The sequence below is a fragment of the Halichoerus grypus genome, chromosome 6 (genome assembly GCF_964656455.1).
Source record: "Halichoerus grypus chromosome 6, mHalGry1.hap1.1, whole genome shotgun sequence".
Lineage (NCBI taxonomy): Eukaryota > Metazoa > Chordata > Mammalia > Carnivora > Phocidae > Halichoerus > Halichoerus grypus.
Window position 1 is genome coordinate 52,781,226 of NC_135717.1, and position 24,021 is coordinate 52,805,246.

Below are 24,021 nucleotides of genomic sequence, written 5' to 3' on the forward strand. Positions count from 1 at the left end.
CTCATCCCGGTGTTGTCTCTCTTCCACATCTAGTCCTATTGCAGGGAATGGCTGCTTTGATATTTGTAAAATGAATGAATGGACAAAAGGGACACAGATAAAATGGGAAATGAATTGTTTCCTGATTGACTAGTTGGCGTGCACTCAAAACTGCATAAGGGAAATAACGAATTGTGCCGCCTGGTTTTCCTATTGGAGTTTTTTGTTTTTTTTTTTTCTGTTTTTTTTATTATGTTCAGTTAGGCAACGTATAGTACATCATTAATTTTTGATGTAGTGTTCAGTGATTCGTTAACTGCAGATAACACCCAGTGCTCATCACAACACATGCCACCCTTAATACCCATCACCTGGTTACCCCGTCCCCCAACCCCCGCCCTTCTGTAACCCTCAGTTTGGTTCCCGGAGTCCAGAGTCCCTCATGGTTTGTGTCCTCTCTGATTTCTTCCCATTCAGTTTTCCCTCCCTTCCCCTGTGGTCCTCCACGCTATTCCTTATGTTCCACATGAGTGAAACCATATGATTATTGTCTTCCTCTGCTTGACTTATTTTTCAAATTTCTTTTACATTTGAAATTAGTTTCCAAAGGTTTTTTGGTGGAACAGTGTTCCATACATGCTGTTTACACAGGCATTCCTTATGTACATTTTATGCCCAGTTATTCTGTAATCCAGTTTCCTTAAACCCTGTCAGGGATAGTCTTGCCTTCTCCAGTTTCCAGCTGGACCTGACCTTAAATAGGGTGTCCTCACAAAGAAACCGACAAAAACAGTGAATCTCGATTTAGGAAAACTTGTGCTTAGCAGATTGACAAGAAAGGGACTCTATGTTAATTTCTTACCAAATTATATTTTTTAAAAATCAGGACTATGTCTCTTTCCTGCCCCCAGTTGGTGTAGAAATACAGCACTGAATAAAATAAATTCCCCCATGGGGCACCTGGGTGGCTCAGTGGATTAAGCCTCTGCCTTAGGCTCAGGTCAGGATCACAAGTGTCCCGGGATTGAGCCCCTTGTAGGGCTCCCTGCTCAGAGAGCTATCTGCCTCTCCCTCTGCCCCTCCCCGCTGCTCATGCATATGGGTGTGTGTGTGTGTGTGTGTGTCTGTGTGTGTGTGTGTCTGTCTATGTCTCTCTCAAATAAGTAAACAAAATCTTTAAAATAAAATAAATTCCCCCAGTTTGTGCCCATTAGAAATCCAAACTATCTAAAAAATTCCCTTTAGTTTGAAAGAGTTTAGGTTTCATTCCTAAATGCGGAGGGTTTTCAGCTGCCTTACTCAATAAAAAATAGCAGATGAAGCCACCTTTGTCTTCCTTCTTCAGGAACAGAGAAAAATGACTTGGAAAGATCCGGTCTATTTTTTTAAGGCGGCTGCTTGGGTTGGAGAAGTAATGCAAGGAATCCTGTGTCAGAGCATGAGCATCCGCCCTTACTTTTACTCCACAATGCCCTTCATTACACATGCCTGTGTTAGTGTTCTAGATCTGAGAAGTCTGTCATGCCATGAAGTCAGTGGGTGGTGGGTTTTCCGGAAGAGGGATGCAAAAGTCCCCGTACCCTGAGTTTCAAAGGATTCCTTTGAATCCTGGGGTGGCTCAGGCGGTTAAGCGTCTGCCTTCAGCTCAGGTCATGATCCCAGGGTCCTAGAATCCAGTCCCACATTGGGCTCCCTGCTCAGTGTGATATCTGCTTCTCCCTCTACTCTTCCCCCCTGCTCGTGCTCTGTCTCTCTCTCTCTCTCTCTCTCTCTCTCGTGCTCTCTCTTTCTCTCAAATAAATAAAATCTTTAAAAAAAACAACAACAAAGGATTCCTTTCTGCTTGGGCAAAGAGCTAACTGAATGAAAGAAACTGATTGAACACACTTAAATGAGACATCAATCACTTTTATTAGGTGCAACCCTGATTTAGTTCTCCCGAAAACAGTAATCGGCCACTGTTACATGTATTCATCCATGAAAGCAACAGCTCTGCACGCAGAACTAACCACGTGCCAAGAAGTACCTGGTCTTTGCGCGCAGTGATTTGGATAACAAGTGATAGAAAAGATTAGGGCAGCTTGTTAAGAAAACATTTTCCTTAGGCACCTTGATTCCTTGTGGTTTTCTCTCAAAGAGCTCCAGCAGAGGGCTACCTCACAGGTTGATCCTCTTTCCTTTCACCAGCCGCCCTCGAAATATATACAAATCCTGGAAATAAAGCCAAACACAGTGAGTTGATAGAACACTGGGAATCTGATGTTCAGCATAAGACAAAGTAGATTTCTAGCATCTACCAACAGTTAAATGGAAAAACTCTGCACAGGAGTCCTGTCAATTAGTAAATAAACCATATTCCAGGACTCCAAATAATGTACTTGCCCACATCTAGAATAGTGTCGAACAAACTCAGAGAGCAAGTCCCCAGGAGGTCAGCCTATGTTATTTGGCACTGCTGTTGACCACAGGTATCTTCAACCGGCTGAGCACGGAGTTTGGTCACAACAGCCCACACTCCCCCCTTGTCCTGCTTTCCTGTAGACGCTGCCCCATTTTGAGTGATCTGGTCCTAAGTGAAAATGATGTCATGAGTTATGGGTTCATTTGTGTTTTTTTCCTTTGTTCTTAACAAAACAATGCAGACTTTTTTGTTTCTTGTTTATTTTTGAGCAGACAGCAAGGTCAGGTGGAAAACACAGGTTTCAAAATTCGACCTCATTCCGAAATGTAGCTCTGTCACTTACGTCACTTTGGCCAACCTTTGGACTTTTCACTTTCTCCTTAACAGCGTGGAGTGACGGAAACCTGGGTGGCTCAGTGAGATAAGTGTCCGACTCAGGTCATGATCTTAGGGTGGTGGGATCCAGCCCCATGTCTGGCCCCTCGCTTAGTCGGGAGTCTGCTGGAGATTCCCTCCCTCACTCTCTCCTCTCCCCTGGCTTGTGTGCACTCTCTCTCTCTCTCAAATAAATAAATAGATCTTAAAAAACAACAACAACAACAAAAAAAAAAACAGTGAGAATGATTGTTCCACTGGGTTTTGGTGAAGAAAGTAAGAATAGGGCTATGAAAGTGCTCTTGTACCTCACAAAGAACTTTATTGCAGAAGTTAATATCATTATTCTAAGTAAAGCTGAGAAACTATATCTGCGAGACTAACATTTTAAAATAAATACAGGAGGGGCACCTGGGTGGCTCAGTCCGTTAAGTATCGGACTTTGGCTCAGGTCATGATCTCAGGGTCCTAGGATTGAGCCCCCTGTCAGGCTCCCCATTCAGCAGGAAGTCTGCTTGTCCCTCTCCCTCTGCTGCCCCTGCTCCTCCCCACCCCCGTGTGCTCTCTCTCTCTCTAGATAAATAAAATCTTTTATTTATCTAGAGAGAGAGAGACACATAGCAAGAGAAGGAACACAAGCAGGGGGAGTGGGAGAGGGAGAAGCAGGCTTCCCACTTCCCATTTGAGCCGGATGCCAGGCTCCATCCCAGGACCCCGGGATCATGACCTGAGCCAAAGTCTGACACTTTTAAAAGATTTAAAATCTTTTTAAAAATAAAATGAAATAAATACAGGAGGCAATTCATTTATCACAACCTGACAAACCTCAAACATAATGTATGCATGCTTTAAAGATCAGACTGTTGCACGGAAGCCCCACTTGACAAAATACGGTGCCTTCATAAAGCATTTTAAGTACTGGACCAAGGAAGAAGGACAAGACTTTCTGCCATCTGCAAATGTGAAATGAGAGCCTTTTCAGACATGGGATAGATTCATAGGTTCGAAAGGGAGAAGGGGCCAAGGGAGAAGTGAGGTTCTTAAGCTGGGAAGGAGTTTCAGAAGATGACTCCCAATGGCACAGTAGCTTAATGTTGGTGTATGGTACTCTTCCCAGGACCGGAAGGCCCAGAGTTATCATGACACTCGGTCTCCTTGGGGGTCCTGTCACCCCCATAGGAAATGCATGCATTTTTGATTAATTAAATTAATTATAATAAGTATAATAAATTAAAACATAGGATCAGCTTCTCGGTTCAGAGGCTAAAACGGACTTCATTTACAAAGTAAATATGTTTATTTGCCTTGACTATAGTTTGGCTGCTAATCATCATCAGCGTTGAATGTCCACTAGTTATAAAGAATTTACAAGTGATGTGTATTAAGTAGAAGGGGATATGAAATAATGTCTCATGCCCCCTATTGATAAGCATCAGTGGTTTCTGAAGTCTGCTCCATGACACTCCAGATGTGAACTGACCCAAGCAAAAACCTGCTTAAGAACTGCTTTCTGGGAGTCTTATTGGATTTGCATATATGTAAATACTCCGCTCTGTACACATAAAGGAGGCCTGTGGGTGAGAGCCCAAACCATTACCTTCCCTTCTGTGCATTCAGAAGGTAGCCTTTGTGCTTTACTTGCTCCCCTCCAGACCTGTTTTCTGTTTCCACCTGTCTGTCCTTGCACAGGATAGCCTGCATACCACAGGGCGGCCAAAGACATAAAGAAGCCTGGGGTGCTCAGGTGCCCCCGCCTGGGAAGCAAGTACAAGCTGAAATCCCACTGTCATTCTTAGTGGGTCTCAGCAAAGCTTCTGCAAGGCGCTCTAAACAAAGCATGTTATACTTCCAAAGTACATCAGGTATGAGAGTTAAGCAGCTGAAGGAAAGAAGAAAAAAAAAGTCTTAACCTATCATCTCAGAGAAACGTACCCTCAGCGTGGCGTCTTTTGGAATTCCATGTAATCTGTTTGCGACTTCCATAACCTCCCTCTCAAAGGCTTCTTGACTGGTGCCTTTGACATCGATGTAGTGGCAGTCCGAACTGGCGAAATGGCAGGAAATTGCCTGTGCAGTGTGACAGGATTAATATTAGGAAAAAAACCATTCCATTAACACCAGCAACCAAACAGGGAGACTTCTTTTAGAAAGTCAGCTATTTCACTCAGCGTTTGATTTCTAGAATGTTCCATGGTGTCCCGTATAAGTCTCTTCAGGGTTCAGTAACCCCCACCCCCACCCCCCAGGGACAGTTAAAGGCTGACTGAGAAATTACAAGAGGTTTTTAGCTCCCCGTGATACTTGTTTTCAAAATGGGCAGGGAACATAATGACATGAGTAAGAGGACTTTAACTTTTTAACATGTGATTTGTCTAGTGTGTGGATGTCCTCAAGTCCTAAACAGGAATGTGTTCCAGCGTTCTTCATCATCTTCGTAGAGAAGTTAGTTACTCAGTTGAGTTTGTGGTGGGTTGTTATTTCAATGGCTACAGATCATGAGAAAAAAAAACCCCACAAAAATACCTTGCAAAAGAAAATAATATACACACCCACCCCTCTCAAATCAAACAGACATGTGAAGTCCAATAGCATTCACATACAATCCCCATCTTGTTTCCTTCTGAAGGTAAGATGGAGGTTACTTGTTTCTCCCCATTCTTGAAAAAGTTATAAGCTGATCTAAACTTAAACCCCACTTTCCTAGTTGCAAGTTAGTTCTCTTGAGGTGACCATGTCTACTGGAAGGACTGCCTGCGTTGCCCAGAACATCAAATTTCTAGGCGGTAGAGTCACAAACTCCATTTCCCACAGAAGCCCCCACACCACGCCAAGGAGGAGTGACACCTGAGGCCAAAGGGGGAAAGTGCACACCCATATAAACGGGTTTATGTATTTTTTTAAGGGTTCATATTTTCGCAAACATTAAAGTAGTTGAAAAACTATTGAAAAATTGCAAAGTCGGTATGTTAAATCTCAGATTACTTAGGTTTTTTATTCTGTAACTTTTATTTTCATATAGTAATCATTTTATACTCTTTCTCAACTTTTTAACATGGACTCTTTCAATATGTAGTGATCCTATCTCAGTTTATGATCCTGATCATATAGCAAGTAATATAATTTTCTGACTCATACAACTTTCAGATCTTTGGTCTCAGCTTCCTGTTTTTATACACACACATACACATACATTTCCATTTTTCATTTCAAGTTGAATTTTGGGGCTAAGGATCCATGATTAACGGCCCAAATTGGTGAAACTCAGGAACACTCATATTATTTGTGTCACTGGGGCTGTACCCTCTGCTTGAACAGTTCCGAGGGTCATGATGGTCGAGAGTCTGATCTAGTCTTTATTTAAAATGTTGGCATTGTGTTCATCATGGATATTTTTTGCATTAATTTTGATTTTCTTAATACCGCCCTAAAATATCATTTAACTTGATTGCTGAGGGGGTTTTTTTGGCACCTTCCCCCCACCCTTGTTAAGTTTTGCCCCAGAAGAGAGTGCCTCTTGCCTCTCTCTCATCCCGGCCCTGTCAACCTGATGGAAATATGAATGAATAGAAGGTGAAACCTGGTAGCTAACTCTTGACTTCAGGGAGACAACGGGGGTTGGTGTGACAAACTGGAAGGCTTCACTCAGCCCCAAAGAAGCCCCCAATATTTAGTATCAAGAGCCATGTTATATGGGGAAATGTGAGTCCACAGTACTGTCAGATCTGCTGAATTTTTGAGAAGCAAAAAATCTGGGACTATGAGAAATGTCAATTTTTTTAATGTAAACAATGAAATCATTAGGTTTTTAAAACATTCTAGGGCTAAAAACAAATTCTGGGACTAAGAGGTGAAAAATATGGCTGCCTGTGAAATCGGAGGTCTGGGCAGCCAATTCAGAACCTTTGTTTAGAATCGATAATGGTTTTCCCAATAACAAAGCTATTACAAACTTTCCTCTTATGTGGTTACTATGAGCTATGTACATTCCAAATTTTATGATTTTAGTATGTCAGCCATTGTTTCTGCCTCCAAAAGCACAGGCTGTGGGCTCCCAAGTATGTTCTTTCTCTGAAGCAATTCTATGAATGTTCATAAATCAGTATCAGTAGGATTGGGATCCTGAGGTCACCTGGCTTCTTACTGATAAGAGCAAAAAAGCATGAGGTAGCAAATAGATTTCCTGGTAAATAGAAACCACAGTAAAGGCCAGTTTAGTTCAATGTCCAAATCTCATAAAGTTTCACATATCTTGACAATTTTGTTTCTAATTTATTCATCTTTGGAAGGTACAGTGATGTGAGTGCATACCTTCCGGTATCCTTGAGTTTTGTTCCAACCAGATCCATGGATGAGCAAAGGATGAAAGAAAACAGTGTCTCCCTTCTCCATCACAAGGTGCACTCGGGGGCTGTTTTCATCATAGTCCTGGATCCCATAGAACATTAGGTTAACTCCCCCCTAGAACACATAAGAAAACCAAAGTCTGTATTTGAGGAACCCAATGATTCAGAATTTTATCAATGACTCGTTAGGAAAAGCAAAGGTTTCCTAAGTTCTGCCAAGAGAAAGAGATAAATAGGTTCTTAAGCTGTAGTATATACAAAAACTTCTCAGCTATCTGGTTGTAAAAATCATGGATTTGGGGGACCAAATGAAGAATCTGACATTTCCACTTAGCCTTCATTACTGAGTTACCAATGAAGATCTAGACCATCTTTGCATTTTGTGGTTAACACGGGAGATCCCCTTTCCAGCCTGAATCTGTAACCACTCTTTCCCAGCATGATATTCTCTTCACCTGGAACTTTGCCTAAATAATTCTTCTTTTACTCAGGAGTTCTTCTGAGAAGCAAACTGTTCTTCCAAGCCCACAGAGAGAAAATGCTCAAGTTTCCTCAGCTCAGAAAGCACTCATGTCACATCCAGAGTAAAGAAAGAAGAATAGTAAAACATTGTGTTTTTTTATAACTACTTCCAAAGTTAGTTATTGCTTCAGTAATGGTTATGGACGGGGGAGCACGGTATCCCATTCTCCTTCCTAAGGCTCTCCCACATTCTTCTGGGGGAAGGACTGCTTTCGTGCTGGACTGTGTTGGGACTTTGATCCAGTACCCTTCTCTCCTGGCCACGGTGGATTTGTGACCTAAGCTTAGTCAATCAGATCTCCCACTGTTGTCCTCACTCTGAATCTAAACGGAGCATTGATCAAAGACCCTGGTCATGGTCAAGATTCAACTGTCCCCACCAGGTGTCCCAACCTGACTGTTCCCACTGAACGGTGACTCCACTCTCCCTCTCCCCAGAGCCAGCCAGTCTTTCCATGGACTCAGCACGTGCCTGCGTCCCTCCAAGACACTCCCTTTGGCTTACGTCAGCCACAGCCCGCTTCTGTTGCCTGCACCAAACTTTTCCCTAGACCTCAACTCAGTTTACGAATCTTACCGTTTCAGATTTTATATCCGAATCCAGACTCAAAGATTTTCACTTGGCACTAATCCTCAGTGCAAGAATTCTAACTAACTGAGGCAGAAGTCCTGAAAGCCATATTCTTTACTTCCTACAAAACCACATTCATTCTTCCTGCCTTAACAACACGTGCTCTTCTCATTCTGACCATCATTATGGGGCTTGCAGACCTTATTGTCTGATACCTAAAACACTCATAATCTCCTCTCTGGTTTCTCTGCCTCTGGACTCCTCACCTCCAGGACATCCTGCTCTAGACCTCAAGACTATCATTCCTGAAGAGCCAATTGAGCTCACCATCCATGGGCTCAAAAGCATTTAATAGTTTTCTAACACCAATAGTTCAGTCAATAAACCATTCAATGGGCATGCAATGGAATACTACTCATCCTTCCCCAGAGCCTTCGTTGGTCTCTCTAGCAGGAAAGAGATGATTCCTCCCTCTTCTTTATCCTAAGAGCCAGCGATCAGTGCATAAAAATTACTTGGCATTTGACACATGCATCTGGTGTTGCGAGTGTTTATGTCTGACCTCTGCCATGAGGCTTGATAATCTCAGATCCTGTACAGCCCCTGCCAGAGTTTCCCACACTGGTCAGCTTTCCAAAACTTGTTGAAAGAAAAATGATTATCTTACCTGACATCCTTGAATTTTCTCTGATCCTAATTCCAAAACCTAAAACAATGTTTTGCTAAGAAAGGAAATGCCATCTCATTGTTAAAGTTCTTTATGGATACTGATAGGAAATCAAAACAATACATCTTCTGGTTGAGATATATCCTCTAGGGGCTCCTGGGTGGCTCAGGGAGTCGGGTGTCCGACTCTGGATATGATCTCGGGGTCATAAGATCAAGCTGCATATGGGGCTAGTGCTCAGCAGAGTCTGCATGTCCCTCTTCCTCCCCCTCTGCCTCTCTCTGCCCCCGCCACCTCTTGCATGTGCAAATATCGCGAGCTCTCTCCCTTTATCTCCCTCTCTCTCTCTCTGTGTCTCTGACTCAAATAAATAAATAAATAAATAAAATCTTAAAGAAAGAGAAAGAAAGAAAGAAAGAAAGAAAGAAAGAAAGAAAGAAAGAAAGAAAGAAAGAAAGAAAGAAAGAAGGATTTATCCTGTATGCAGACATACCTCCCACTTAGGATAATCGTGTGGCTTCAGGTGGCCTTTGTGTGTGCCTGGGAGCACACACAGGCAGCCATTGTTCTCGTCGATGTGCTCCATGGCTGTCCAAGCACAAACTATGTTATTGCTGGGCCTGAAGGGGAAATAGTGCAGATCCTGGTGCAAGGGATGGCGGGATGTCTTCTTGCCTGAAACAGAACCTGCTGTTAAACACACCTGAACCTCAGAATTTGTCTCCTTTGCCTGCAAAACCAGAACAATGACTATCCCTACAAAACCCAGACGACGGAAACAACACTATAGAAAATCAGCATGCAGAGAGAAGCAACACACTGGAATATCAAATCCACAGGGTGACTCCAGATCCTGCACTTTTTTTCTGGGTTTCTGGTAGCCGAGGACTCACACCATTCTCTAGCAACTGATAACATGTCATGATCTCTATTATGCTTTATTCCTTTGTAACTCTGGTTTGAGCACAGAGCGTAGTATTCAAAACAAAGTTTGATTAATTGAAGAGAGTAAACAAATTTGAGGTTCCCTGTTAGCCTTCTAAGTGGCTGATACAAACACTATCAATTAACTAAATTAGTAAAAGGCTGCCAAGAAGTTCCTTGTGGAACTAGAAGCACTTGGTGCACAGTCATTGTGTAGAATCAGAGGTCACAGAACCACATTTACGTGGTTCCCTGTTTTGCTCTCTGAACTTGGTGTTCCCCAACTCCCAATCCCGACCTCTCTAAGCAAGACATCCAGGGTGGGAGAGATTTCGTGGGGCTACACTATAGGCCAGTCACATAAAGCTCTCCTGGTCTCTTTTTCTCCAGAGAAAGTGAAAAGGATAAAGAATCTTGAAGGACCAATTTATTACTCCTGGTAGAATAGAATTTCTCAGCATGGCCCAAGAGCTGGGGCTAGCTTAAAAAATGCAGATTCCTGGGGCGCCTGGGTGGCTCAGTCGTTGAGCGTCTGCCTTCAGCTCAGGTCATGATCCCAGGGTCCTGAGATCGAGCCCCGCATCGGGCTCCCTGCTCCGCAGGAGGCCTGCTTCTCCCTCTCCCACTCTCCCTACTTGTGTTCCCTCTCTCGCTGTGTCTCTCGCTGTCAAATAAATAAATAAAATCTTTAAAAAAAATGGAGATTCCTGGGGGCGCCTGGGTGGCTCAGTCAGTTAAGCATCTGACTCTTGATTTCAGCTCAGGTCTTGAGCTCAGTTTCATGAGGTCAAGCCCCGCTTTGGGCTCCATGCTGGGCATGTAGCCTACTTTAAAAAAAAATTTTTTTTAAATAGAGATTCCTGGGTTCTAGCTTCCAAACCAGTTTCTCTGGGAGTGAGATCTTAGGAGCTACATTTTAGCAAGCACAAGACATTTTAAGAGCAACTGTAGTATGTGATTTATAAGAATAGTTTTAATTTTGTTAGTAATAATAATGTCTTCAATCAGGAAGGCCAAATTCACACTATCATAGGTGAGAATGGTTAACAAAGCTTAGAGGTGATGATTGTAATCATAGGAGCCTATGGTATGTGAACAGTCATGTTTATTAAACCAAACTTTTGAGTAGCAAGCCAGTCGTCTGAAAATCCAACAATAACCCTACAGTTAACATCTGAAATCACTATTGTACTTAACTATTGTTATGATGTATGCTATTTTAAGACTTAAATAAGAAGACCTATATATTTATTTATCAAAGTTTAACAATTATACACACAGGTATAGTTAGAACACCTTAAAATATTTTTCCTTTTTCTCTTTTCTTTTTTCTTTTCTTTCTTTCTTTTTTTTTTTTTTTGTTTGGATTCTCCATAACAAATAAGAGCCCTTTACCAGGATCTGGAGGTTTGTTTATCAGCATTGTATGCACGGCCATAATATTGGGTCCAGTGAAGCACTCCACATATTTCAGAATCTAAGAGAAAAGAGGAAAAAACGTTTCATGAGAAATGCAATGCACAGAAGTGGCACAAAGTACAATTATCTGTACAAGAGCCAAGATGCCAAAAATTAAACACTTGGTAGGAGCGCCTGGGTGGCTCAGTCAGTGAAGCTTCTAACTCTTGATTCCAGCTCAGGTCATGATCTCAGAGTCACAGGATCGAGCCCTGTGTTGGGCTCCGTGCTCAGTGGGGAGTCTACCTGAGATTCTCTGCCTCTGCCCCTCCCCTCCAAATAAATAAATAAATATATATTTTTAAGAAACCACTTGGTATTTCACAACATTGCAAACAAAGAATGAAAAAGTTGAAACAGGAAATCCGCAACACTCTGAATTAAACAGGCTTTTCCGAGCCAGTTGGAACCCTAACCACTTTTTCTACAAGAGAGACAAGTGTTTCTCTGAGGTATCACCTGGGAAGGACAGAAATACCCTTCTCTCAACTGTAACTGTCCACAGCTGCCCGGTGAGAAGGCAGCTTCCTCTTTCCCCCACCGAGACTCCTCATAAGAAGGGACCATGAGGGGGCACCTGGCGGACTCAGTCAGTAGAGCATGGAACTCTTGATCTCAGGTCGTGAGTTCAAGCCCCACGTTGGGCGTAGAGCCTACTTAAGAAGAAAAGGAGGGACCATGAGAGGCCCCAACACTCATGCAGCGGCCACGCATAGCCCAGAAGAAAACAGAAGAGTCTCTGGGGCCACTTCACAATCAGAGCACCTCCCATTCCCCAGCTCTTCACTGAGGCCCTCCAAAGCAGACAGAGTGACAGGAAATGGGGGCACGTTGGGGAATGAGATGAGCAGGTCCCTGCCCCCATGGAGTCGATATTCTGGTGGAAGAAGGGTGTTCAATAATGACATGGGCACGGGGGCTTGAGACCAAGTTGCAATGAGAGCACGGGACGCGGGCTCTGGCAGCTGGGGTGCTACCTTCTTGCATCTAACCCACCGAGGGAGGGGTACATGCAGAAAAGACTCGGCATTGTATGCCTACTACCTGCCAGGGGCTTTATGCCTCAGCCCACCTAAACCTCACAGCGGTCCCTGAAAAGTAATGCCTCCATGCATTAATAATCCTTTAAAGAGAACACCCCACACAAATAAGGCTGAAGCTAATAAATTGCCCAAGTTGGAAGAACCAATTAAATGAAAAAGATGGTATTCAATCTCCAATTCTGTCTGACTCCACAAACTGAAGCATATTCTACTGCTTTCTCACTATTTGATCCCCTGTATAAGGAATATTGGCAACTTGAGAATGAAACGCTTGAAATGGTACCAAAATCCTAGGAGTCAGGACTCATACTTCTTTTTTTTACAAGGCGTGTCAACTTTTGGGATTCCCTTAGGCCAGTATTTTCTTTCTTTCTTTCTTTCTTTCTTTTTTTTTTTTAACTAATCTCTAATCCCACTGTGGGGCTCGAATTCACAACCTCGAGATCAAGAGTCTCATGCTCCCACAACTAAACCAGCCAGGCGCCTCCGACCAGTGTTTTCTAAACCTCAGTGATACTCAAGAGCCATTTTACCATTTCTATGATACTTTACAGAGCTGCCCAATATAGTTAGCCAATAATTTCCCTAAACTGACTCACGTCTTTTCTGACTTATTCCTGAGGTCATAGGATGGATGTGCTGGTTATTTTTTCCAATACACATCAAAATAAATACCCAACTACTAAAATCATGCCCTCCTCCTAAAAATCATTTCATGAACCAGCAGATGCATGCATGATTCACACTTTAGAGAGGTGGGAAACCTGGACGTCCTGGTCGTGCTTACTCTACCACATGTTGCCTCTAACTTCAAGCTTTTCCTCCTTGATCAGTGCTCACAAGTTCCATTTCCATAGCAGGACTTGAGTTTGGGAAGAATGGATAGTTCAGAGGGGCCACGTCCCCTCTTGTCCCCAACCCGAGGGGCTGAACATCAGAGTTGGCTTACCTGTACAGTCTTTTTCATGAGGCAAATTTTCTCTTATTAAATTATTTTTTAACGTTTTTTTTAAAGATCTTATTTATTTGTCAGAGAAAGACCGAGAGAGAGAGAGCAGTAGGCAGAGGGAGAAGCAGGATCCCTCCCCACTGAGGAAGGAGCCCGATGGGGGACTCGATCACAGGACCCTGGGATCATGATCTGACCCGAAGGCTGACGCTTAACCAACTGAGCCACCCAGGTGTCCCCTTTTTTTTTTTTTTTTAAGATTTTAGTTACTTATTGGACAGAGAGAGGACAGAGAGAGAGGGAACACAAGCAGGGGGAGTGGGAGAGGGAGAAGCAGACTTCCTGCTGAGTAGGGAGCCCGATGCGGGGTTCGATCCTAGGACTCTGGGACCACACCTGAGCCGAAGGCAGATGCCTAATGACTGAGCCACCCAGGCACCCCAGGTGTCCCACTTTTTAACTTTTTTTTTTTTTCTAGTTTTAAGTAACATCCACACCCAACCTGGGGTTTGAACTCACAAGCCAGAGATCAAGAGCCACATGCTCGGGACATTGGGGGGCCCAGTCGGTTAAGCAGCCGAGTCTTCATTTCGGCTCAGGCCATGATTTCAGGATCCAGAGATCCAGCCCCATGTCAGGCTCTGTGCTCATTGGGGAGTCTGCTTGAGATTTTCTCTCTTCCTCTCCCTCTGCCCCTCCCCCTGCTTGCGCCCGCACTCTCTCTCTAAGATAAATACATAAATCTTAAATTTTTAAAAAAAGTCGCATGCTCTACCAACTGAGCCAGCCAGGTACCCATGTGAGGCAAATTTTCTAATAGCACTTGGGGTTATGATTTCTAACATGTACTGTATGCAATATGTCCTTTAAACCATTCTACATAAATGGTACATAAACTGTGATACATTTATGCAGTGGGATGCTATGCAGTAATTTAAAAGTATGATATAGAGTTGGGGCGCCTGGGTGGCTCAGTCGTTAAGCGTCTGCCTTCGGCTCAGGTCGAGATCCCAGGGTCCTGGGATCGAGCCCCATATTGGGCTCCCTGCTCGGCGGGAAGCCTGCTTCTCCCTCTCCCACTCCCCCTGCTTGTGTTCCCTCTCTCGCTGTGTCTCTCTCTGTCAAATAAATAAAATCTTAAAAAAAAAAATAATAAAAGTATGATATAGAGTAATATATAAGTGATATGGAAAGACGTCTAAGATCTATTATAAGTGGAGAAAACGTGGGGACAACCAGTATGTTCCCACGGAACACAAAAGGTGAGGGTAGACAGATGCACCTGCATAGCCATGAAAGAATTCTAGTTGAATGCACCAAAAAGCTCGGCAGTGAATGGGCTGGCGGGTGGGAGACTTCCTTTCTCATTTTATGCCCTTCTGTGCTATGTGGATATCTTCGTAAATATGAATTACTCTTAAATAATAATAATATTTTAAAAACGAGTTTAAATCTGAAGACAAACTTAAACCTCTACTGACCAGATTCATGAAACTAAAAGAAACAGTAAATGGATGTCCAGTGATGAGGAGCTGCAATGTCCCTCCTGTTGATATGCCCATATCCAGAGTGAGAGAGGCTCTGTCTCTCTCTAAGGCAGAATTCCTAACCTTCTCAACCAAGGATAATGACCAAACTCCAGAGCAGGGTTTCTCCATCTGGCCACTACTGACATTGGGGGCTGGATAATTCATTATCTGGGGGAGGGGGCTATTCTGTGCACTGTAGGCTCCCTGGGCTCCATTAGCAGCATGTCCGGGCTCTACCCCGAGAGAAGCCAATAGTACACGGTCCCCACCGTGTGACAACCCAACATGGCTCCAAGCACCGCCAAATGTCCGTCTCCAGTTGAAAACCACTGCTCACCAGCCACAAGACAAGGGGGCCAGAGAAAGTGTAAGCAGCAGTTCCAGAGGCAAGCATGCAGGTGGGCTATTCGATTAAAGGAAAAGGAAATGCAGGAAGGCTCTCGAACCTCAGGGAGAGCGCAGTATCTGAAGAGTTCCTCGTCTTCTTGGAAATCTTGGACCTTTGAAACTGTCTTTTCACTTGGCACATGTTCTGATTTTGCAATGGCCACATCTCTCATTATCATCAGTTGCTCTGGTTTCGCCTCCCCCCGGCAGATCCTTTCAAACTCGCTCCTAGAAAATTAAATTGGCAGATGATGTCATTACTGCAGGCTCCAGACACCTGTCCGGCCAGTTCTGTGGAAAGATTCTCGAAGATTGAGGGGGTCGTGTCTCTGCACCAGGCTGACCTCCAGGCCAGGCTCAGGAGTTCTGAGGACGGGGAAGAGAAAATGGCCAGCTCAGAAACCCCCTCTCCTCACTGTGAGGCTGGAATTCACTGCGGGAACTCACATATTCCTTAGCCTAACAGAACAGTGGGGAAATGTCTGCGATTTGGTTGCACCTGAGTAATAAGGGCAAATACTTCTCTCATACTTACCATGGGCCAGGCCTCGTTCGAAGGACTCTTGCGTACTTCACCTTATTCAGTCCTCACAACAACGCTAGGGCGTAAGTACTATTATTATCCCCATTTTACAGGTGGGAAAACATAGGCATGGAAAGTAGGTTGCCCCAAGACACACAACAGGAAGTAGTGGGGCTAAGATTAAAGCCAGCTGGTCTGGCTCCAGAGCTCATGTTCCTAACCACTTCCCAATGAGCCACTCACTGAAAAATATCTGAACACACACATGCTACTCTTACTCACATTCCTACTGCAAACATACAACATTTCTGTAAAACAACGAAGGGTTACTGTACCTAAAGCGTTTAATATCAGCATCAGATACCAAATTTTTAATGACAAGAAACCCATTTTCTTCATAAAATTGTCTCTGTTCTAGGCTTAGAACATTATTATCCTGAGTATACCTAAAGGAGAAAAAAAAATTTCAAGTAAGTCCAACTGAAAAATCACAATCCAACAATATGTATCGAGAGCCTGACAAATGTTCATACTCTTCCACCCAGCATTTCTATTTTGTATTTACTCTAAGAAAATACTCTGAACAGTTTTTTAAAACAAGTCTTTGGGATTTAAGTTTATTGATTTTTGTTTTAGTAATCTCTATCCCCAACATGGACCTCGACCTCACGAACCAGAGATCAAGAGTCACATGCTCTTCCGACTGAGCCAGCCAGGCGCCCCCAATCTGAACATTTTTTAAAACGTTTAGATCCAAAACATTAACTACTGCTATCACCAAAAAACAGAAGAATAATTAATTAATTATATCCACTCAATGGGAAAGGACTCAGGCATTAAAAATGAAGAGCATGGGGCCCCTGGGTGGCTCAGTCAGTTAAGTGCAGACTGGTTGTTACGGCTCAGGTCATGATCTCATGGGTCCTGAGATCAAGCCCCAAAATGGTCTATGGGCTCAGTGGGGAGTCTGCTTGAGATTCTCTCCCTCAGCCCCTCCCCCCACTTGCAATGTGTGCACTTTCTCTCTTAAATAAAGAAATCTTTTAAAGAAGAGCATATAATAGTATGGACAGTGCTTACTATAATAAAATATATTTAGATTTGTGTATAACCAAGACACTACTTGAAAAAAAATGCAAAGAAATACAAAAAAACATTTTTTAAGTGATTATCTTTACATCATGGAATTTTGGATGACATTTTTAAATTCCTTTTATTTCTCTGATTTTCATATTTGTTCTGTAATGAATATGCATGGTTTTTCAGGTGGGGAAACAAATTCAGTAGACTTTATATTTTAAATTGTCTAGATCATACATTCTCAGAAGAAATCAAAGTCACAAAATCCAAGTAAGTGCATGGCAAATGCACAAACTCACATCACCCAGTCCATTCTTCTAGATTGGAACTGTGGCTCTGTGAGAATATTCCATGGCGATCAATGTCTTCCCCTACAAAGGTAATTTAAGATAAGCCAAAGATACTAGCAATAGGACCACAAACTATAGGCTAACTTAAATGAGGTATAACATGCCTAAATTTGAAAAAATCAGATTATACACTTCTGATATTTTTCCCCTTTCTGATTTTTAAAATACATATAAAAATTAAAGTGAACGTCTTCAAATTTTCCCCTAGTTCTAATTAGAACAAGTCCTGGCAACAGCCAATGTGTAGAATGAATTTTTTAAAGAATTTATTTATTCACTGTAGGGAAAGAGAGAGAGCACAGGCAGGGGCAGGAGCAGAGGGAGAAGGAGAAGCAGACTCCTTGCTATGCACAGACCCTGACCCGGGGACTCTTTCCCATGACCCATGAGATCATGACCCGAGCCAAAATCAAGAGTCGGGCGCTAACCGAATGAGCCACCCAGGCGCCCCTGTGTAATGAATTTTCACCAGACAACATGAGATGTATTTTATATCTTAGTTACCACTAGAAAAAGCTTTATATACATTGTATGGTTAAAAATGACAATTCGATCTACTTACTGGAATTGTGGAGGATGGACACTGTTAGGAGAAACAGCCCCTGAAGTGGGGTGAGCTACCTAGGATGTGAATTAAGGCAAATAAAATGAAATTTAGGAATCGACCTTTACTAGAAACAACAGTCTGCCCTGGATTCACTGGCATCAGGGAAGACTGGGTTGCACACGTAGCCGCTGACAGGTACGCACGGTTGCTTACATCATTTCATTTCAGGAAGTCCAGACGAGGGACTGGAAGACCCAAGACCTTTATCACCGTGCCTGCAGCCCAGTGCAGGACACCTAGACCCGTAGGGCTCAGTAACCGGGTCCAAGGTTACCCAGTAGAAAGATGCCTCAGCCCAGATTTGATCCATACTCTTTATTTCATAGCGTCCACTAGTTTATTCCACATGACTGTTTCTTCCACTAAACTGATGAACAAATACAAAGTGTAAGGTTCAAATCTAGAAGTAAGGAGAAATGCGCTCTTCCAAAGATGGGTACTGAATGTAGTGGGAGTCCAGTAGAAAATACAAGGAACATTTGGCTTGTTATTCTTAAAAAAAAAAAAAAGCACTGGGAGTTATACGCAAACAATGAATCATGGAACACTACATCAAAAACTAATGATGTAACCTATGATGATTAACATAACATAATAAAATAAAATTTTTAAAAAGTCTATTAAATAAACAGTGGCTCTAGGAAAAGTATGATCCACATAGTTCAGTATAATTTTAAATATCTTAAAGAGCTAGAAATTACAGAAATTCTTTCTAGTTTTCTATCCAGGAAACCACAGATCATTTACTTAGCCTCTCCTTCTTCTTGTCTTCTTAATTTTTTTTTCATTGTTTCTTTAGCTTAAGGAGTGACGGTCTGAATGTCACTAGTCATAAACATGTTATTTTTGTCATGTCTTTTTTTTTTTAAGATTTTATTTATTTATTTGACAGAGAGAGACACAGCGAGAGAGGGAACACAAGCAGGGGGAGTGGGAGAGGGAGAAGCAGGCTTCCCGTGGAGCAGGGAGCCCGATGCGGGGCTCGATCCCAGGACCCTGGGATCATGACCTGAGCCGAAGGCAGACGCTTAACGACTGAGCCACCCAGGCGCCCCTTGTCATGTCTTTATGTAACTGGGGGCCGTATAATCCTCTGTTCTCCCTGAGGCAGAGAGGTTAATGACCTTTGTCAGCTACGAGCAAGATGTGTTGGACAGAATGCAATATTTCAGTCCAAAATTCTTCTCCCTAACATTGTGGGTTCTGGTGGTGGTGGTTGCTTTCCTCAGAAAATTTTTTTAATGATGTGGAAATATTTCCTGTGCTTACTATATAATGTTAGTAAACATGAAAAAATGGCTGCAAAAAGTTGTACATACAGGATGGCCATAATCATGTAAATGCCTAGAAAAGAAACACACCAAAAAGTTGACTGATAATGATCCATGAGTGGTGGAATTATAGGTCATATTTGTTTTCTTCTCGATGCATCTCTGCATTTAAAAAATGCATTGTGTTATATGCTTTAGAAACCCCACCTTGGGGCGCCTGGGTGGCTCAGTTGTTAAGCATCTGCCTTCGGCTCAGGTCATGATCCCAGGGTCCTGGGATCGAGCCCCGCATCAGGCTCCTTGCTCTGCGGGAAGCCTGCTTCTCCCTCTCCCACTCCCCCTGCTTGTGTTCCCTCTCTCGCTGTGTCTCTCGCTGTCAAATAAATAAATAAAATCTGTAAAAAAAAAAAAAAAAAAAAGAAACCCCACCTTATGCCAGAACCCACATCTCTTTAGAACCAGTTAAGGCTGGGAAGAAACTGCCACACGATTTCCAGGATTCTGTTTAAGCCCCAACCACACACACATTCACTGACCATCTCGGCAGAGCCGTCCAATACCAGAGCCCCTGGCCACGTCTGTCTATTAAATTGTCTATTAAATTGAGGAGAACGAAAATGAAAACTGCCCCTCGCCATATTTCAACTGCTCCGTGGCCACGTGGGGCTGGTAGCCACGGACCTGGACAGTGCTGGTGTAGAACATCTCCACCATGGCAGAAAGTTGATAGGATAGTGCTCTTCTAGGAAACAAAGATGAAAAAAATAAGCTCTAACCTCAACACTATTGGAGCAAGAACCAGCAGGATCTAAATTTTTTTTTTTTTTTTTATTAAGTAGGCTCACTGCCCAACTTGGAGCCCAATTCGGGGCTTGAAGTACAACCCTGAGATCAAGAGCTGAGCTAGAATCAGGAGGCAGGTGTTTCACGGACTGAGCCACCCAGGCTCATTTTCATAGTAGTCCCAGACTGGACCTGGAAACCTTCATTCTGGTTCCAGTTTCCCCAGTGCCCGTAGGTTGGTGGTTCTCACCTTTGGGCATGTATCAGAAACAAGTGAAAACAGACGGCTGGGCCCCACTCCCAGGTATGTGGAATTCATGGGTCTGAGATGAGCCTGGGAATCTGCATGTCTAACAGGTTTCCAGCAGATGTTGATGTTGCTGGTCCTGGGAACACACTTGCACAACTACTGCCTTTAGTGAAAAGTCTTTGGCCAAGAGTTTTAATCTCTCCCTGCCTCGGTTTCTGTTTTGTCACTGGTAAAATGAGGTTACATAATCACCTTGGTCAGTGTATGGAGAGGATTTTAAGTTGACAGTGGTTCGCCTACATCCTGGCTGGGAAAAGTGAAAGTAAGGTAAAAGGAAAAAGAAACAGCTAGTAGAATCATTTTTAGGAAAGAGTTTAGGATCCTGCACACAGCAGAACAGAGCCTCATCACGTGGCTTAAGGGAAAATCCCACGCAGTGTTTTCCGCTCCCAAAAGTACCCCCTGAAAGAGAACACTAATCGGAGCCGGAGAAACAATTCCATAAAGCAATCTGATGTACGTGTCCTGTAGTGGTACCTTCCTGGATCCACACGGGTGGGTGGCGCACGCATTGCTCCTGAAGGCCCAATCAGGAGAGACCCTATCCACTGCTGCCGGGGTTCAAGGACACCCTGGCACACACAGCTCTCCCGCTCCTGGTTACGGTGCCACTGTGCTCGCCTGTGCCACGCTCTGGGCGGTCGGCTCACGCGCGGCCAAGTGCAGAACATGCCAACGGAGCTGAGCGCAGGCCCCTCAGTAAGGACTTCCACTCTCCCCTCGCAAGGCAGGGAAACAGGCCCTAGGAGGGCCCGGAGGGCTGGGGCGGCGCCACATCAGCCCCTGAGGTCGGCCCTGTCACGCCCCCGCTGGGAGCTTGGGGCCACCCGCGCCGGGACGCCCCCCCCACCCCCCCACCCCGGCCCCAGCCCCGGCCCCCGCTCCCTTGGCCCCCAAGCCCCGCTCCGCCCCGGGCGCCCGGAACACCTGACACCATCACGGGGACGCGGGCGCGGAGGAAGGGGAAGAGCCCGCTGGGCGGCTGTGCCAGGAACCCTGGAGGCCACCGCACTTGCAGCCCGAGCCCCGCGCAGCCCAAAGGATACGCCGGCCCCGGCCGAACGCTGGCCGAGGTGTCCCAGCACGGTGCGCAGGCGGGCGCCAGCACGGGACTGGTTCATGGCTCCCGCGAGGAGTCGAGTCGACCAGGCCTCAGTCCTGTCTCCGGGCGGCGGGCGGGGCGACGAGCACAAGGAGCCCCGGCCGAGCGCGCAGAACGCCTGGGATTCCGCCAAGTGCGGAGGTGCACTGAGCCTCCGGGGCCCCCGCGCTGGCACACCGTGCAGTGAGGACTTCTGCCCACACACCCAGCTCCTCAGTGATCACAGAGATCCTCCCAGCCGCACACAGCAGGGAAACTTTTTAAAGGGCTTAGTAACCAGGTTAAGGTCGCCCAATGAGAAATGAGCCAAAACATGACTCATATTGCCAAGGGCCTATTTTCAGTCTAGTTTATTCCTCGTGACTGTACCTCTTGCTCAGCTGCTGAAGTAACAATTCAGATGTTCAGCCCTAGAAGTCACATGTGCTGTTCAAAAGATGCAGTTTAATTTCTTGGGAATCCAGTCTGAAATATTAGAAACACATTGGCTCTTCCTTAAAAAAGAAAAAAGGTACATGAAATAAATGACTCCCTGAAGCACTCTGATCCACACAGTCTAGTATTATTTTAAATTTCCTAAAGAATTAGAAATTCTTTTTCTTTCTTTCTTTTTTTAGTTTAAGTAATCTCTACACCCAAACGTGGGGGTGGAATTCACAACCCCAACATCAAGAGTCACACATTCCACCAACCAAGCCAGCCAAGCACCCTTTCCTTCCTTCCTTCCTTTCTTCCTCTCTCCCTCCCTCCCTCCCTCCTTTCTTTCTTTCTTTCTTTCTTTCTTTCTTTCTTTCTTTCTTTCTTTCTTTCTCTTTCTTTCTTTCTTTCTTTCTTTTTCTTTCTTTCTTTCTTTCTTTCTTTCTTTTTCTTTCTTTCTTTCACATTTCAGTTACTTCGGGGACAAGTATACAGGATTTGGCCACCATCATCAAGGTCATAAACATCCATTACCTCTCAAACTTCCCTCCTACACTCTTTTCCTCATTATTTTGTGTGTATGTGGTAAGAACACAAGATCTACTCTCTTAGCAAATTTTAAGTAGATAATGGGCATTGCTAGCTATAGACACTATGCTGTGTGTAGATCTCCAAACTATTTACCTAGCATAACTGACACTTTGTAGCCTTAAACCATCCCCTCTCCAGTCTCCCCTCCCTTAACCCCTGGGAACCCCCATTCTCTCTGCTTCCATGAGTTTGACTCTTAAATTCCTTCTATAAGTGGTAGCAGGTAGTATTAGTCCTGTCACTGGCTTATTTCACTTAGCATAATGCCCTCACGGTCCATCCATGTTGTCACAAATGGCAGGATCTCCTTCCTTATTAGGGTTGAATCATATTCCATTGTGTGTCTACCCTAACTTCTTTATCCTTTCACTTGGTGACAGACACTTGGGTTGTTGCCATATCTTGGCTCTTGTGAAAAGTGTTGCAGTGAACGAGGGAGTGCCGATATCTCTCTGAGATCTCATTTCAATTCCTTTGGATATATACCCAGAAGTGGGATTGCCAGATCATATGGTAGTTCTATTTTTAATTTTTTGAAGTCCTTCCATACTGTTTTCCATAATGGTTATAAGAACCAGAAATTCTTTCTGGATTACCTTTCCCATGCAGTCTCTGCAGATGATTGACCTGGCATCTCGCTGTTTCTTTTCTCTCCCTCATTTTTCTCATTGTTTGTCTTAAAGAGTTACTTCCAGAAAGTCTCACCTTATAAACATGTTATCATTTCTTTCTTTTTTTTTTAAAGATTTTATTTATTTATTTGAGAGAGAGAGCAGGGGGAGGGGCAGAGGGAGAAGGACAAGCAGACTCTGGGCTGGGTGCTGAGCCCAAGGAGGGGCTCCATCTCGAGACCCTAAGATCACGACCTGAGCTGAAATCAAGAGTCAGACGCTTCACCCACTGAGCCACCTGGGCACCCCTAAACATGTTATCATTTCTAAGGGATGTCTTTATGTAATGTGGTGAAACTGCCATACTCACGGAGAAAAGCAGGCCAGGACTCAGAATTCAGTTTATTAGCTGCTGCCTATTTCCTCTGAGGGAGGGTGGAGATTTGTCAGCATCCAGAGCAAGGCTTGCCCTTTGGCCTTCATCTTTGGGTTCTCTCTCCTTTTTCCATGATTCCTCCTTACCCAGACTCTCAGGTTTTTTTAGGTTGACAGAAATGTCCTGGGCCTTCCCTCATGAGCTCTTAACCTCATTGCCCACAAATTGATCATCACATGGCTGCAACCTGATCCTGATCCCGTTGACTGGACTGCCAGGGGTTTTCAGGAGAGGCACTTATGTTTATCCTAGTTAAAAATGAAGCATCTGGCCTTTGGCAGGCACAGGAAAGAGAATCTGCATGTTTCTGCTTCTGAGAAAATCGGCTCCTGGACCGGGCTCGGGTGAATAGCTGAATCCTTACTGCCTTCTCCTGGTGGAAAGCGGGCACTGCTAGGAAGAGGCCAATGTAAATTAAGTTCAGGCCAACCCAGATGATTTAAAGACAAGACCTTTACCCACACAGGCCCTGAAAGTTATTGGCTTTCCTGACCAATGGGAAAGACAGTGAGATGAAACTCCGTACACCTGTAGGTTTACTGTTCCCCCCGAATACCTTGTTTTACAAGTGTGTGAAAATCCCTGCGCGCTCTGCCGTGAGCTGGTTTAAGTGGAGGGTTGTTGAAAGAGATGAAGGAAATCTTTGAATGTTTCCAGTTATTGTCTGCCTTTTTAAAATTAGAGGATGCTGGGTTTAAAATGTCTCACTGAAGATCCCATGGGGAATTAAAACAATAATTTCTCCGTCGGTAATTTGATGAATGTCACTAGTTTTTAAAAACAGTGATTTGG

At 44.0% G+C, this 24,021-nt stretch overlaps 1 protein-coding gene across 1 annotated transcript; it reads right to left on the bottom strand.

The window, feature by feature from the left end:
* Window positions 1-1,871: 1,871 nt before the first annotated feature.
* On the bottom strand, window positions 1,872-21,432 carry PHYH (phytanoyl-CoA 2-hydroxylase). Its single transcript, XM_078075155.1, has 9 exons — window positions 21,119-21,432; window positions 17,664-17,722; window positions 16,007-16,117; window positions 15,208-15,376; window positions 11,178-11,259; window positions 9,352-9,533; window positions 7,064-7,213; window positions 4,688-4,822; window positions 1,872-2,190 (listed from the first exon to the last, which is right to left on the bottom strand). Exons 1-9 carry the CDS (start codon window positions 21,191-21,193, stop codon window positions 2,137-2,139), a joined length of 1,017 nt encoding a protein of 338 aa, XP_077931281.1. The 5' UTR covers window positions 21,194-21,432; the 3' UTR covers window positions 1,872-2,136.
* Window positions 21,433-24,021: the final 2,589 nt, after the last annotated feature.